General features: G+C 43.0%; 1 protein-coding gene across 1 annotated transcript in view; it reads right to left on the bottom strand.

The window, feature by feature from the left end:
* The window catches only part of HECW1 (HECT, C2 and WW domain containing E3 ubiquitin protein ligase 1), a 255,395-nt gene extending 248,327 nt beyond the window's left edge, over positions 1–7,068 (bottom strand). Inside the window, exon 1 of the mRNA XM_052638688.1 lies at positions 6,747–7,068. Coding sequence (XP_052494648.1) covers positions 6,747–7,035 — 289 coding nt within the window. The 5' untranslated portion in view covers positions 7,036–7,068. The remainder of the gene's footprint in view (positions 1–6,746) is intronic.
* Between the last annotated feature and the right edge of the window lie 10,502 nt (positions 7,069–17,570).

Genomic DNA, 17,570 nt, shown 5'->3' on the forward strand with positions numbered 1-17,570 from the left:
CCAGGCAAGAGTACTGGAGTGGGTTACCATGTCCTTCTCCAATGCATGAAAGTGCAAAGTGAAAGTGAAGTCACTCAGTCGTGCCCGACTCTTCACGACCCCATGGACCGCAGACCCCCAGGCTCCTCCATCTGTGGGATTTTCCAGGCAAGAGTACTGGGGTCACCATAAGAGCACTAAAAATGCATAACTTCAAAATCAGCAGATCTAATGGGAAGAAGAATCAAAGAAACAGAAGATACAATAAAGTACCTAAAGAAAGATGGCAAAAATAAGTCCGAATAGAACAGTAAGTGTAATAAATGTAAATATGCTATTCTAGCAACTTAAAGGTCAAGAGACCTTGAGTTCAGAATAAAAAAGCACACAGAAAGAGCTACACTTAAAAAAAAAGTTAAAGATTGCAAATAAAGAAAAGAAAAAGACAGATCAAAGAAACATGAAGCAGAAGAAAACTGAGAGACTAGCAGCCTTAAATAGTTAAAAAAAAAAATAAAAAGCAAAATTCAAGGCAAGTAATAGCACAGTGGACAGAGGCAGATCTGTAACAATAACCTATAAGAAATTGTAGAGGAAATAGATGTAAACATCATGAAAATCCATGCACTTAGTAATCAGCATTAAATCTGCAAAGTATAAAACTTACAGAAGCAAAGGCAGAGATACAGGAGTCAAAATTAAAATGAAAAATTTTTGTTACCAATATTGACATACTCCACTCAAAATATGGAAGAGAGAAAATAAAATATACAATAGGTAATTGAATTTATGTGCATGTGTGCTTACTTGCTCAGTTGTGTCTGACTTTTCGCGACCCTGTTGACTATAGCACACCCAGCTCCTCTGTCCATGGAATTTTCCAGGCAACTATACTAGAGCAAGTTGCCATTTCCTACTCTAGGGAATCTTCCTAATCCAGGAGTCAAACCCACGTCTCTTGCGTCTCCTGCATTAGCAGCTGTTTTCTTCACCAACATGCTACCTGGGAAGCCCAACTGAATTCATGTAACTGAAGTTAAATATACACATGTACACATGGGAGAGAGGAAGAATCCTTGCTTGGTGAGGTACCCTATGAACTGAAACATGTATGTAGAAGTATTGTGTCCTTGTTTTACGGTATTTATAAACATTGAGCATGGATAGGTCACAGAAACAGCCCTCAAAAATTAGAAAAAAAATCAGTTAGATCCAGGCCATAATCTCTAACCTCTCACAGATAAAGCAACCAAAAGGTATGGAAGAGAATATATGTCCTCAGGCACCAGTCTATGGAGATGCTTCAAACATGCCACTTTAGGAAATTTTTAATCTTAATTGCACTCTGAGTTCAGTCAGTTCAGTTCAGTCACTCAGTCATGTCCAACTCTTTGCGACACCATAGACTACATGCAGCAAGCCAGGCTTTCCTGTCCATCACCAACTCCTGGAGTTTGCTCAAACTCATGTCCATTGAGTTGGTGATGCCATCCAACCATCTCATCCTCTGTCGTCCCCTTCTCCTGCCTTCAATCTGAGTTATCATCTCTTAATTTGTTGAAATGTAAATGCATGAATATACTTTAGTTTCATCATGATTTACAGTATTGAGCAGATTCTAGCATGGTATAAGGATAGCATGGTATATAACATGATATAATAATGATATGATTTATTAAAATGCTAAGTTAATAAGATCACTCAGTCGTGTCCAACTGTTTGTGACCCCATGGACTGTAGTCTACCAGGCTCCTCTGTCCACAAAATTCTCCAGGCGAGAATACTGGAGTGGATAGCCATTCCCTTCTCTGGGGGATCTTCCCGACTCAGGGATCAAACCCAGGTTTCCTGCATTGCAGGCAGATTCTTTACCATCTGAGCCACCAGGGAAGCCTCAAGTTAATAAGAAGGTTAGTTTTGCAAATTATAAGCATATTATGCCTACTTTACCTATTCAATTATATTTTCATAATGGTAATTGTATAGTTATTTCATATTTCAGCAGTTTTAATAAGGGTTCCTTCCAACAGAGTCAAAGGAATGGCGATTTTTAGAAATTGATCATCTTAAAAAGGGTTTTAAGATATTCAACTTTTTAACATATTGGGATGTAAAATGAAGAGGTGGAAAATACTTGAACTGATCCACTCTAATTAACTTAGCATTCTAATGGTTAGAGGTTTTAACAGTATCCTTCAGTTGATGTATCCTAATCCAAACATATACTACTGTTTTCTCAGTGGGAGGAAGCCATGGGCATTGCTCAATCTTTAACCCTAAGTATAGGACTCACAAACAATTAGCTTTCACTTGTCAAAGTTATTACTGAATGAATGATTGTGAAACTATTTCCTGGGAATAGTGATTAAAACTGTATCTGCTTCTATGACCAAATCATAAGCTTCTACCCATTTAACGACAATGAAAGTCTCTTTCCAGGTTCTTCTGGGTTTGGTAAGACATTTTTACATTCTATAATGTACAACTGAAACAACTGAGCACGTGTTTAACAACCATGGCTAGGCTCAATGAATCCTGGGAATTAGAGTAATTTGCCATGATGCATCCAGAGACTAGAGCTACCTGACAAGTTAAATCAAGATGCAATTTAATGATCAACAGGCAGTAAGTGCACAATATCTCATCAATTCCATTCAATGGTCCTGAGAACAAAGTTATGTTTTTTCTCCATAGCCAGGTCAAGATGACATTGAAACTCCATATCTTTCCCCATTCTGTGTCATAGGGGAGAGAATCCTTCATTACACTCTTGAGTTCAGGAACTACCCCATAAATGAAGGCAACCAAATGTGATTTCATGGTGAAAGTAAGAGTAATGCTTCTATTATTGTGCTATGGTTGGCCTCCTGGCTAAAGACAGCATTGATGACTTGGTGACAGCATCAGTGAGCAGGGCCACATGTCCCCTTCCAAATCCAGATGTCTCACTTACTTTGGCAGAAGTAAAGTCACGTTTGTCTGGAGAGCTCTGGAGGTCAGAGTCGAGAGCATCACAAACCTGGCCTCACAGGGACAGTTAGATTACCCACTGATGTGGAATGGCCATAAGTGCAGTTACCCCCAAATGTCCCAAGATGTCTCCATGGTCAGCATGGGGTCTGTCGCCAGGGTAGGCAGCTGTGTGGCCTTGGGAACCACTAACTTGGCATTTCTTCAATTGTGGAATGACAGATTAGATGAAATCACTTGATCTCTATGATTTGCTCTTTGGCAAGGCACTGTGAATCTGGCAGATGAGTTACTAAAGACTCACAAATAATGAACTTTTAAGATTCACAGATAATTTTGGATGTGGAAGTTGTTTTTGAAATGCTATGCCACTGAAAGTGTTGGCATTTTGCATTAAATCGCTTCACAGTTATATATGTGTTCTACTGTGGGAAGAACAAACTGTCAAACTGAGATTCTCAAGAGGATGCGCTGTGTTTACTTTTGTCTCAGTCGAAATGTCATGTTAACACTAGATTCTGTTCATTCATGGAGTTGCAGGACACTCGATACTGCTGACTCTCCCTTCCTCAAACACCCCCTCTCTCATCTTCTATGATGTGGTTGCCAAGTCCTTGTCCTACCTCTCTATCGAGCCTCCACCTTCTTTTTGAGTTCCTCCTCTGCCTCTCTCTCTTTCTGATAGGGACCTTCTGGTGCTTTATTTCTACATACGGTCCCTGAGTGAGTTCTTCCACTCTCAGGGACAACTACCCCATGTCTACACCTCAGCCTTGACCTAGGGCTGAGCTCCAGATTCTTTCATCTCTTCCCATGGATGAAGGTTTCTACCTCTCTTCTGCATGCTCCTACTCCAATTATTCCTTGACTTGAGAAATAAATGCCATTGACATCACTGCAGGAAGGTACAGCTGTAAAGAGCTGATTCAAAACCAGATCTGGGTTCATCCACCTTATTAGGACAGACTCGAATGTGTTCTTTTTTTATAGCTGAGTAATATTCCATTGGATATCTGTACCACAATTTCTGTATCCATTCATCTGTCAATGGCTATCTAGGTTGCTTCCATGCCTGAGCTATTGTAAGTAGTGCTGTAGTGAACATTGGGGTACATGTGTCTCTTTCAATTATGGTTTTCTCAGGGTATATATCCAGCAGTGGGATTGTTGGGTCATATAATAGTTCTAGGGCTTCTCAGATGGTGCTAGGGGTAAAGGGCCCACTTGCCAATGCAGGAGATGTAAGAGATGTGGGTTTGATCCCTGGGACAGGAAGATTTCCTGGAGAAGGGCATGGCAACCTGCTCAGTATTCTTGCCTGGAGAACAGACAGAGGAGCCTGGTGGGCTACAGTTCATAGGGTTGCAAAGAATTGGACATGACTGAAGGGACTTAGCATGCACGTATGCATGGTAGTTCTATTTCTAATTTTTTAAGAAATCTCCATACTGTTCTCCATAGTGACTATATGAACTTATAAACAGGGGGCTCAATCCAGTGTTTTGTGACAACCTAGAGGGGTGGGATCGGAGAAGGCAATGGCACCCCACTCCAGTACTGTTGCCTGGAAGGTCCCATGGACAGAGGAGCCTGGTAGGCTGCAGTCCATGGGGTCGCTGGGAGTCGGACACAACTGAGTGACTTCACTTTCACTTTTCACTTTCAGGCATTGGAGAAGGAAATGGCAACCCACTCCAGTGTTCTTGCCTGGAGAATCCCAGGGACGAGGGAGCATGGTGGGCTGCCGTCTATGGGGTCGCACAGAGTCGGACACGACTGAAGTGACTTAGCAGCAGCAGCAGCAGAGGGGTGGCATAGGGTGGGAGATGGGAGGGGGTTCAGGAGGGATGGGACATATGTATACCTGTGGCTGATCTGTGTTCATGTGTGGCAGAGGCCAACACAATATTGTAAAGTAACTGTCTTCCAATAACTGGATTTTGTTCTAATACTTCTCAATACTGTACAATTATAAACTTTGATAATTATTACTCAAGAGGGCTTCCCTCATAGCACAGTCGGTAAAGAATCTGCCTACAATGCAGGAGACCCAGCTTCGATTCCTGGGTCAGGAAGATCCCCTGGAGAAGGGAATGGCAACCCACTCCAGTATTCTTGCCTGGAAAATCCCATGGACAGAGGAGCCTGGAAAGCCCTAGCCCATGAAGTTGCAAGTGTCAGACATGACTTAGCGACTAAACCAGTTACTCAAGAACAATAAAAAAGAAAAAGAAAATAGCAGATCTGGGGTCAACAATCTAATTGTCTAAGGTGTTAAACAAGTAACCATCATAATTAAAGTAGAGATGGGCAGAAAGGAGAATGTGGCGAAACTGAAACTGAAGGGTGCAAGCTACTCTAAAAGGAAAGGTTAATCCTTTACTACAGCTCACTAGAGCCCCATGGAAACACTCGGAAAAAAAAAAAAAAGAAAGAAAAGATCATGAAATCCAGTCCTATCACTTCTGGTCAAATAGATGGGGAAACAATGGAAACGGTGACAGACTTTATTTTCTTGGGCTCCAAAATCGCTGTAGATGGTGACTGCAGCCATGAAATTAAAAGACACGTGCTCCTTGGAAGAAAAGCTGTGACTAACCTCGACAGCACATTAAAAAGCAGAGACATCACTTTGCCAACAAAGGTCCATATGCAGCAGCAACCTAGACAGCACATTAAAAAGCAGAGACATTACTTTGCCAACAAAGGTCCATCTAGTCAAAGCTATGGTTTTTCCCATAGACATGTATGGATTTGAGAGTTGGACCATAAAGAAAGCTGAGTGCTGAAGAATTCATGCTTTGAAATGTGGTGTTGGAGAAGACTCTTGAGAGTCCCTTGGAATGCAAGGAGATCCAACCAGTCAATCCTAAAGGAAATCAACCCTGAATATTCATTGGAAGGACTGAAGCTGAAGCTCCAGTACTTTGGCCACATGACATGAAGACCTGACTCATTGGAAAAGACCCTGACTCTGGGAAAGATTGAAGGCAGAAGGAGAAGGGGACGACAGAGGATGAGATGGTTGGATGGAATCACTGCCTCAATGGACATGAGTTTGAGCAAGCTCCAGGAGCTGGTGATGGACAGGGAAGCCTGGCATGCTGCAGTCCATGGGGTCACAAAGAGTCAGACATGACTGAGTGACTGAACTAAACTGAGTGTTGAAAACTAAGCTGAAATTACTCCACATATATGTGCATATCTTGGTTGCTATATTGTATTGCTCTGGACTTATAAACATATGGATTTAAAAACAGGGCTTCCCTAGTGGCTCAGATGGTAAAGAATCTGCCCGCAATGCAAGAAACCTGGGTACCATCCCTGCATCAGGAAGATCCCCTGGAGAAGGAAATGGCTCTCCACTCTAGTATTCTTGCCTGGAGAATTCCATGGACAAAGGAGCCTGGCAGGTTACAGTCCATGGGGTCACAAAGAGTCAGACACGACTGAGGAAATGACACTTTCACTTTAAAATCAAGCTTTTCATATTCACTCACTCATAAGTAGAAGAGCACATGTATAGTTGCAATGGTGACGACATTTGTGTCCAGCTACATCCTGCCCTGCTATCTCCCAATTCTCTGCCACTGAATTGAAGTGGGAAGTGATGCCTTCATGTGCGGTCTTCTTGGCATATAACACATTCAGTTGTGACTCGTGCACTTTAATGAAATGATCCCGTTTACTGAAACAGTAAAGCATCCTTTAAAGTGAAATATGCACTACATACTTGTTGAACGCCTGAACCACCGTGCTCCGACCATTACTTCTGCACTAAGCGCTGCTCTACTCACCAATGAGGTACATGCCGATCCAGTCCCCAGCATCCACTTCCTCCTTGATGTCCCAGTGGATCACCAGGTCCTGCGAGTGCCCTATGGAGTAGTAGGAACTGCTGACCATGAGTGTGGAGCGGCTGTCCGAGGTGACCAGGTCAGTGTCGCTGGTGGAGCGGGGGATGGTGCCGGCACCATGGGGGCCAGTCCTGATGGCCACACTGTGGTACTGGCCTGGATTGTAGCTGTGGCGGAGCGGCTCCTTGCACCGGCGTCGATTCTGGGAGTTTCTAGATGGAGATGCCATGGCGGCCAGGCCTAAGAACCTGTTCTGGTACAGATTCTGTGGGGGCAAACAGACAGTCAGCAGGGGCAGGAGATGCTGGCTCCACAGTCAGTCATCGTCTTAACAGGGAAGGGAGGCTGGGTTGGGGGATGCCAGAAGGGAGAGGGCAGCCCTTTTAGGAAGATTTGAAATAGACACAGAGCATTTTTTTGGGGGCCAAAGTGGTAGCTCTGGGTTCAGGTGGGGAAGGCAAGAATGAAATACACACTCACCAAGGGGCCATGCCTTTCCTTGCTCTGCTGGGGTCTCTGCCTCCCTCAGGTCCCTCCAGCCTGCCTGGTATCAGAAGGCCAGGAATGTCTACAGAATGACCCTGCAGTGTGACTGCCCCCAAAGTGCCATCTCTTGAGTTCTCTGGCTAAATTCAATTGGATCCAATTTTACCCTTCTCTACAGTAAATGATGGTATTATCACGGCACATTTTAGTGATCTCTGTGGCATTTGAGACCCTACACACAACCCAGAATGAGAGGCTGTCTCTGCTGGAGGAGGCAGTCACTGTCTTTCATTTACAACCCTCATTCTACAGCAGGTCACTGTACCACCTGAAATGCCTATTAAGGATCTCAGATATCCTAGTAATCTTCAAACACTGCAGTTTTCACTAAAATCCAACCTCAGAAGACCATGTCTCCCTTAGAGCTAATACTGTAGAAAATATTGTATCTGATAAGAAAAAAAAAATGCATGTTTTTTTATTGTTTACAACTTGGAGCATTTCAAACTAGCTGAGCTGATACAGACCAGTAACATGATTGTTTTGCTACAGATGGCTTTGAAAACAGGGGGAAGGGGCATTCTGTAGAATTGGAATGAGGGATTCTTTTTTGAAACAAGCAGGGGTGATTTTTATTTCATCAAAGTGTACTACAATTGGGATTTAAATGTACATTTTGGGGGTTCCTGCCTATAAAAGAACCTGCTGTTGTACAACTAATAGCACTTCTGTTTTTAAGAAGAGAAGATTAAGGTCTTAAAATGTGTTACATCATGCAGTTTAGATCCCAGGACTGTAACTTATTATACACATCCATCAAATGCGAGTTATTGAGTTTCTGTTAACCAGCCAGGAGGACCAGACTCAGCACCAGTCTACTCTTGATGATATAAGTCTATTTAGCAGTAACTTGGGTCCATATTTTTTCCATCTTCAAAGATCAGGGCACTTGTAAAAAGTTTATTAACCTGATTAAGGACAGTGTTGATATTTGGAATCTTGGGCCTTAATGGCCATATGTCAGGCCTATTTATTCATCATCTGAGTCTCTTGTTGGGACTTTTTCTAGCCCCACTGGTGGTAACCATGGAATTACTATTGGCAGAGAAGCCAGGCTTCAGAAAGCATCTTATCACACTATTGGTACCATATGTCTTTTTTGTTTTTTTCTTTCTAATGTTTGTCCCTGCCACAGTATGAAAATAGATGGACCACGGTGTTGCCTGGAAACCAGTCCACTTCTCAGGAACACAGGCACAGCCTTGAGCTCAGGAACAGCTCATGAACAGCCCACCTCACAGGCACCCTGGCTCTTCCAGACAGTTCCAGGAGGATCACAGGAACCTGATCATTGTACAGGGGACTTTGCTCAGAGACTTTTGTAAAGCCTCCAAAATAAGGAAGGTTGCTCTGGTGTGTAACCTTTCTTCAGTTTACATGTACTTTATGTGCACCAATAGAATCTTACAGTGTTATCATGGAGATTTAAACAAATTGAGAGAGCAGCACCGACACATTCACTGCCATGTGTAAAGTAGCTAGTGAGAAGCTGATGCGTAACAGAGGTAGCTCAGCTCCATGCTCTGTGATGACCTGGAGGCGGGGGATGGAGGGCTGGGAGGGAAGTCCAGGAGGAAGGGGATATATGTATACATACAGCTGGTTCACTCTGTTGTTCAGCAGAAACTAACACAACATTGTAAAGTAATTACAGTCTAATTTAAAAAAAAACACACACACACAAAATGACTCAGTTCAGTTCAGCTCAGTTGCTCAGTCATGTCTGACTCTTTGCGACCCCATGAATCGCAGCACTCTGGGCCTCCCTGTCCATCACCAACTCCCGGAGTTCACTCAGACTCACGTCCATCGAGTCCGTGATGCCATCCAGCCATCTCATCCTCTGTCGTCTCCTTCTCCTCCTGCCCCCAATCCCTCCCAGCATCAGAGTCTTTTCCAATGAGTCAACTCTTCGCATGAGGTGGCCAAAGTACTGGAGTTTCAGCTTTAGCATCATTACTTCCAAAGAAATCCCAGGGCTGATCTCCTTCAGAATGGACGGGTTGGATCTCCTGGCAGTCCAAGGGACTCTCAAGAGTCTTCTCCAACACAACAGTTCAAAAGCATCAATTCTTCGCCGCTCAGCCTTCTTCACAGTCCAACTCTCACATCCATACATGACCACAGGAAAAACCATAGCCTTGACTAGATGGACCTTAGTCGGCAAAGTAATATCTCTGCTTTTGAATATGCTATCTAGGTTGGTCATAACTTTTCTTCCAAGGAGTAAGTGTCTTTTAATTTCATGGCTGCAGTCACCATCTGCAGTGATTTTGGAACCCAAAAAAATAAAGTCTGACACTGTTTGCACTGTTTCCCCATCTATTTCCCATGAAGTGATGGGACCAGATGCCATGATCTTCGTTTTCTGAATGTTGAGCTGTAAGCCAACTTTTTCATTCTCCATTTTCACTTTCATCAATAGGCTTCTTAGTTCTTTTTCACTTTCTGCCATAAGGGTGGTGTCATTTGCATATCTGAGGTTATTAATATTTCTCCCGGCAATCTTGATTCCAGCTTGTGTTTCTTCCAGTCCAGCGTTTCTCATGATGTACTCTGCATATAAGTTAAATAAGCAGGGTGACAATATACAGCTTTGACGTACTCCTTTTCCTATTTGGAACCAGTCTGTTGCTCCGTGTCCAGTTCTAACTGTTGCTTCCTGACCTGCATACAGATTTCTCAAGAGGCTGGTCAGGTGGTCTGGTATTCCCATCTCTTTCAGAATTTTCCACAGTTTATTATGATCCACACAGTCAAAGGCTTTGGCATAGTCAATAAAGCAGAATAGATGACTTGGAATTAAATGAGATAATCAAGTATATAATTATGAGTCAGACCAAACAACGGGCAATTCTGGAGCATCACCTTCCAGGTTCCAAGCTGTGTATCCCTGGACAACTTACTTATCTCTCTAGTCCTCCGTTTCCTCATCTATAAATGGGTTGCTGTCAAAATTTAATGAGATAAATGCAAATATAGCTCTTGCTATAGTAAATGCTCAATAAATAAGCATCTACTACTGAAACACTACCAGCATTGTTTTAGTAAGAAAGCACCACTGAAACGGAGGTCCTGGGTAGTCAGTGAGCCTCTCGTACGGGCCAAGGGTCCTCACACATGTCCTCAGATCCTCACACTTAACATTCATTCAACAGCAGACCTTCAGCTCATTCCTAGTTATGACCTTCCAGGTTTCCTCTTAAAAAACTGACACTGCAAACACTGAACAGGCCAGCATGTTTGGAAAGGTGTCATATCTACCAGTCTTTGGATAAATCTTCCTTTTGCTTTGTGGGTAAAAATAAAAAAAACAAAACAAACTTCCCTTTATTTGTCATGTTACTGTTTGAATGGAATTTTTTTTTTTTTTTTTTTGCATTCATGTTGAGGCTGAGAGATTTTTATCTATGTCCTGTCAGGGCTCAAGGAAGATTACAGAGTGCTTTGCTTTCATTGAAGACTTCAGCTGTGGTATTTTTAATTAGAATTCCCTGGAAACCAGGCAAGTCTCCTGACACTGTCAAATTACACCAGTTTACACCATCCACATGGTGGGAACAAAAGCACAGAAAGAAACGTTAGTCAAGGAAGATGTTTCTCATTAATTTACTAGATTGGAATTAATGGCATTTTCCTTGGATTAGAAGGACAACTTTGGTGCTGCTCTTTGAAGGCTGCACCCCCTCACCTCACCCCAGCTCTGTCTACATCCCCCTCACTCATGCTTGTAGGAAGGATTTATATTCTGCTTTGAGGTTATGCTCCAGCACTCTGCTGTAACCTCTCCTTACAGCCTTCCCCATTCCCAAGAGAGAGGGGCTTTCTACTCTGTGATCCCACAGGAATCTCATTTTCCCTGCAAGGATACTCACTGTGTTATCTCTAGTTGACCTGTGTGGTGCCCTAAGCTATGAAGTGCCTGAGGCCAGTGTTTACCGCTCTTTATATCTCCTGGAACTTGCATGACATCTGGCGCACACACACACACACACACACACACACACACACACACAAGGGCTAAAAACTTTAATAGAATTTATTTTACTCAATGAAGTCCCTTCTTATTCCATAAAGAGCTTAAAATGACTAATATGTAAAATACAGAAAGATGTGATGTTAGTAGTAGATGGTGCGGAGAAGGAAAAATATAGAGACAAACAGTTATGTAGGAAGAAGGCTAATGTCAGACTCTATGCCATCATTTCCTAAACAGGTGTTTTGTTAAAGACTCACACAGCTGCTCTGGAATACAGCAGGTGGATGGCTGATTTCCAACATGTCATTTCTTTGTGGCCATGTCCCCCCAAGACTTTCATACGTGTTCTAGTTTAAACTATAGACACATCCGGCTAGAAGAAGCAGTTTAATCACTCTCTGCTCACATCTGAACTGTGGGAGAGAGATGAGCATCTGTCCTGTTTTAAATAGCCCTGGATAAAAGACCACTCTTTCTGTAACAGCAATTTCAATATTTATAACCTCACAATTCTTCCTCATCTCTAAGGTAAATCTTCCCCTTCTTTCTCTTAGTTCCTTCACTCAGCAGATGCAGAGAGGTTAACCATATTACTAACTGTATCCCAGTTTTTTTCCCATTCCATCAAGTAATTCAAATGTCACTTATCTTCTCTTACATTGTTAATAGGCAGTAGACACCGATAAGGAAACCATAGAATATTAGTAACAACTTCAGTTACATTGCAGTTTTCTAATTATTGGTTCAGTAACTGTAATTTTCTAATTATAGCCCTAGTTATGGGCTATGCTAAGCATATATTTTAATTGACCCTTGTAAAAGAGGTCCAATGAGTGAGCACTGAAAACAATCTGATCATATCATGTCCTGCTTCATAGGGAGTGTGAGTCCATCTGTTGGCTTATTTCCCATTTGTCACAGAAGATCTAACAATGATGTTTACTTGTTTCGCTTTCTGACTTAAATAATTCATCACTGTTGAAATGTTTTGCATTAAGCTGTATTCTTCAGTTATTTTTTTTTAAATCTTGAAATAGGCCATGTGTGTTTAATCTGTTTAGTATGCATTATAGAAAATAGCAGGAAAAAAAAAAAAAAACCTTCCAGGAGGAGACAGAATCCTAGAAGCAAAAAACATCACTTCTAGGGAAGGAACAAGTTACTATGTACATCTTTTTTTTGGTTTTTTGAAGAACACAGGGAGACAAAAGATTTGGCTGTGTCAATTTCTAACTGACAGAGTCATTAATAGCTTTTCTGTTTTGGAATATAAAGCTGTGAGTGAGTGCTGTCTCAGAAACGAAAAGAAAGTGGACAAAAGACATCTAGAATAGAGAAAGTGATTCTTAATAAATGCCTCTACACTCAGAAATCAAAAACTGTGACTGGAAAACACAGGCCCTGAAGGAAACTTCATTAGAGTATACAAGTTGAGGTTATAGAAACTGGCATTATTTAGCAGGAAGAAAGAACATAAGAGTTCTTTGAGTTCATGAACAGATTTGATTTTGAGCAAGTAGATGCCTGAAGCTTTTTTATTCTATCCTCAGCTCTTGTTATGCCATCAGGCGGGTAATGGAACTCAAAAAAATTATATAATATTTCTTTCTGCAGTGGATTTGAGAAAATTTACAACAAAAGAAATGTAGATGGAAATAGGGAAATATAAGCCAGATAGAAATTGGGAAGTAACAATAAGAAAGGATAATAATATTAGGAGCATTTACTCTATGGTTGGAACTTGGTACATTATCTCATTAAAATCCTAGCAAGTATCACTCTTTCCATGTTGGTGAGAAACCCAGCTCAGATATTTAATAGTTAATAAACAATGTCAAAGTCGCACCTCTTGCAGCAGGAAGTAGGGATCTGAGCCAGTCTATGTGACTGTAAGGAGGGCAAACCACAGCCAAACCTGAAGGAAATCAACCCTAAATATTCACAGAAAGGACTGTTGCAGAAGTTGAAGCTCCAATACTTTGGCCACCTGATGTGAAGAGACGACTCGCTGGAAAAGGCCCCAATGCTTGGAAAGATCGAAGGCAAAAGAAGAGCGGAGCAGCAGAGGGTGAGATGGTTAGATAGCAACACTGACGCAATGGACATGAATTTGAGCAAACTCTGGCAGATAGTGGAGGACAGAGGAGCCTGGCAAGATGCAGTCCATGGAGTCACAAAGTATTAGACACGACTTAGCAACTGAACAACAACAATGTGATTATAAGTCGGCACTTTGATCACTCGGATGCACTCTCTTCAAATTATAACATGGGAAGATATAGTTGCAGTAATTGAGACTTAGATTCTCCTCTGAGATTCTCGGCAGTCAAAATGATAAAGGAAAATGTAATTCTCACAATCAGAATATGAGAATATTTTTTTCCCTCTAAGTTGTAAGATGCTTCATATTCAACTTTATGTAGGAAACACTGCATGATGTGGTAAACAATATCATAAATGAATATCTTTTCTTAAAATCACAAATGTAGTGGCAGATTGCTTGGACAAGTCTTTGATGAAAGCTGAGGTCATAATACAGAGTATATTAAGGGCTGAATGGATGGGTTCTGCTATGTGCTTTGACCGCATTCAAAAGTCCCCTTGGCTTATTGCACTCCTGAGGCCCCAAACCTCTTGCTCTCAACTCAGTGTCTGTTCTTTATCCTCCATCTCGCTCTCTGGCCTTGATGCTGATAAAATAAAATTTCACATATTGAGGTATGAGGAAATCATTCTGGCTTGTACATGAGTGAACTTAAATTTCATGCTAACTAGAACAGCCAGTTTGTGGCCTATCAAACATACATTGTACATCTGCTTTAATTATTAAAGAAAAATGTTCACTGACCAGAAATAAAGAATGTCTATCTTAAAAGTAAAGATTAAATGCCTTCTTTCCTGGGATGCCATTGCTGGTACTCCTTCCATTATAAGACTCCCTTCCCAGGTGCTAAGGTCATACTGACTGGCTATGTACGTGCTGGTCTATTTTTCTGAACACTTTGAAGGGATGTACCCCTGACTTGTTTGATGTTCTTTGTTCTCACGAGACAGAAAATTATGCTTAAAGCCATGCTTCTCCGGAGCAGTTCCTCAGAGTTGTCTGAGATGCTGTCCTCAGTTTGGCTCAAATAAAACTCTTTTCCATTCCTATTATAGACTGTTTATTATTTTCCTTGATAATGCGAATAAACCAGAGCCTTACAGACATGTTCTCTCTGTAACTATCTTGTTAACTTACTTCTTATTAGTGTCCCTCTACTAGGATGTAGAAGCTTTCCTTGCGGCTCAGCTAGTAAAGAATCCGCCTGCAATGTGGGAGACCTGAGTTCGATCCCTGGGTTGGGAAGATCCCCTGGAGAAGGGAAAGGCTACCCACTCCAGTATACTGGCCTGGAGAATTCCATGGACTGTTGGGTCTATGGGGTCTCAAAGAGTTGGACATGACTGAGCAACTTTTACTTTCACTTCACTCACTAGGATGTAGGCACCAAGACAGTGTGGTCCCTGCCCAGTTCCTTTAGGTCTGCATTTCCAACTAAGGTAGTGCTGGGTAAGGATGCAGTGAATGAATGAATGAATGAATGAATGAATGAACGGGCATGTAGGTGACGAAGACTGGGACACACCTGCCTCCTCTGTCTTGAGTCCATGATGTGTGCTCTCTTCCCTGCTCTCAGGAACTTAACTCAGTGCCTCTTTCATTTCAAACACACAACTTTGTGCCCATAATCCCTCGTATTATTGGTTTTCAAATGACACTGGTCAGAAGCGAGGCTTGAGAATGAGACAAAATATGGCCGCCAGGGAGGTCCCTTCTCCCATTTCATATCCCAAGACCTGAGTCCTGCCGGTACGCTCCTACCTGTGCTGTTGTGAGTGAGGCTGTGGGACAGAGGTGGGTGTGAGGGGCTGAGGTGGCCCTGACCCCACCAGATGGCTGGGCTTGTCTGAGGAGGAAGAGTGGGAGGTGGCTGCAATAGCATCATCTTCAGCAGCTGGGCACCCGTCCCTGAAACTGTGCCTCCAAAATGTTTTTAGTCTCAAAGCCATGTGTTGAAAACTCCATCTTTTGTGCTGGCCTTTGTGCAGAAAAATATCACAAAGTTACATAAACTAAATTGTGTGGGCTCTTTTTCTTGAAAGAAGAAATAGAATCCCATACGTTGTCAGCTGAAAGGGAACACAAGGCAGAGAAAATTTTAACAAGCAAGTCAAGCCAAGCCAGGGAATATCCACATAGGAAGCTGGGATTTTAACTGGTTAAAATGACAGTCAACCCATTCTTTTAGGAACACGTAAAGCCTTATCACTGACAATGAAGTCCAACAAAACATTGATTAGAGTTAACAGTCCCATCTCCACTTCTCTGGGGACCCACTGACTGGGGAGGAAGGGGTTTGTTTGTGGGCCAGATGCCTTCTCTCTGCTTGTGCCTAAGATGGGTGACCAGGATGCCCTGCCACGCTTTGTTGGGTGTGTGCCCTTCACTGTTTCCGTCAAGTCTGGAATTTCTTGATGAAGCTCTGTGTCTCTATGGAGGTTTATGTTTGGAGGCATTCAAGAACCAAGCTGTCAAAATCTGGGCGGTTTGTATGAGTGAAACAGTGGATAGGGAGAAAGGAAGTTAGGAGATAGTTTGGGGAAGGGCGGGGAAGCTTCCTGTGGTGTTTGCAAGAAATCCCTGATCTCTGGTGCTTCATTTTGTTCTACATTAAAGAGAAAGGTCATTGAAAGTGGTATTCCTATGTGTGTGCATGTGTGTGTGTGTGAACAGAAAGAGACAGAACAGACAAATGACAGAGACAGAACATGAATGGTCACGCCCAGATATGAAAAACATTCCTGTCTTTCCCTATCCAATGCTAAATAGGGCTTTTTCTTCCTCAGGAGGGTCCCATACTAACAGATGTTGGTAAAGCTCCTTCTTTACCTATTGATGCTTGCAGGAGAAAACCTAATGCTTCATCTCCCAGAACCACAGTGGTCAGGCCAGGCTGGGCCATCCAAGTTCCCAGGGACACGGCTGACCCCTCAGGAGGCCCCTGGAAGTGGAGGGGAGCCGAATGTCTGCATGCCCAGTCTTCTCAGCATCCAGCGCTAGGCAGCCACGAGGAGCACCCTGACTCTGCATCTCTTCTCCTGACTCCGCAGGGCAGCTGAGCCAATGACGTGTGTGACGGTGTCTCTCCATCACACATGTACCCAGGGCCCCTGCTTGGCTACAGTCCTGTCTCCCAAATCTGGCCATGGGATTGAGTCACCCAGACCCCCAAAATGGGTTGTAGGAGGTCCTGTCCTCCCCAGTAGGAAGCAGAGGTCCCCAGAAGGGCAGCAGCCACTCCTGACCCCAGCAGGTGAGTGACAGAGCCATGAGGGAACCCAGGGCCTTCCTCTCTCAGAAGGGACATCAGGCTTGTGGAAAATGTGAGGAGGTTTCCCTCTTATTTTCATGATCCTGATTAGATGTGGCAGCGAATAGGCAACACAGCCAGACAATGAATACAGATGTAAGAAGGACATTTCAGTAGGGTTTCAAATGAGGGGCTAAGTTTGCACACATACTGGAGTTAATACTCCAAAGTAAGTGATTACTGTGAGGCTTTGGAGTGCTGTATAGATACTCTCTTTTAAAATCTTCCACCCCTGGAAGGTTGGACCTGGCCAGTTGGGTAGATTTTTCAGTAAACTTGGCTCTTGGTTTTCTTCTCCTTTCCTTGATCCCAAAGACTCCATGTTTATTGAGTCATTACTGTATATTAGAAGCCATGCTCAGTATTGAGAATGGAGATGAGATGAGATGAGAGAAATAAATGAAACAGTACTCCTCTCCTCCAAGAGTTTTGCACAGGAGGCAGACATTTAAGCAGTCAACTATGACACAATGACAAGGGAGAGGTGGGCAGGGACCCCCGTGGAAGGGAGATGGATGCTGGGAAGGACTTTCCAGGCGGGGGAACAGTGACGCTGTCTTTGGAAGGAGCAGTAGGAATGTCACCAGCCAGGCAAGGATGGAGAGAACTGCAATCCAGGCAGAAGGAACTCAGTGTGTAAAGACACAGCTTTGCAGAAAAGCCTGGTGTGCTTCTAGGTTCAGCAGAGCTTCTCCTGGGCACTGGCCAGAGAGTCAGGCAGCATAGCTGGAAGAGCGGCAGGCAGGTCTCCATGCCACACCAAGACAAACAACCTCCTCCCTTGGAGGATGGTGAGCCACAGGAGAGATTTGATCTAGGAAATAA

Source organism: Budorcas taxicolor, chromosome 4, assembly GCF_023091745.1.
Source record: "Budorcas taxicolor isolate Tak-1 chromosome 4, Takin1.1, whole genome shotgun sequence".
Lineage (NCBI taxonomy): Eukaryota > Metazoa > Chordata > Mammalia > Artiodactyla > Bovidae > Budorcas > Budorcas taxicolor.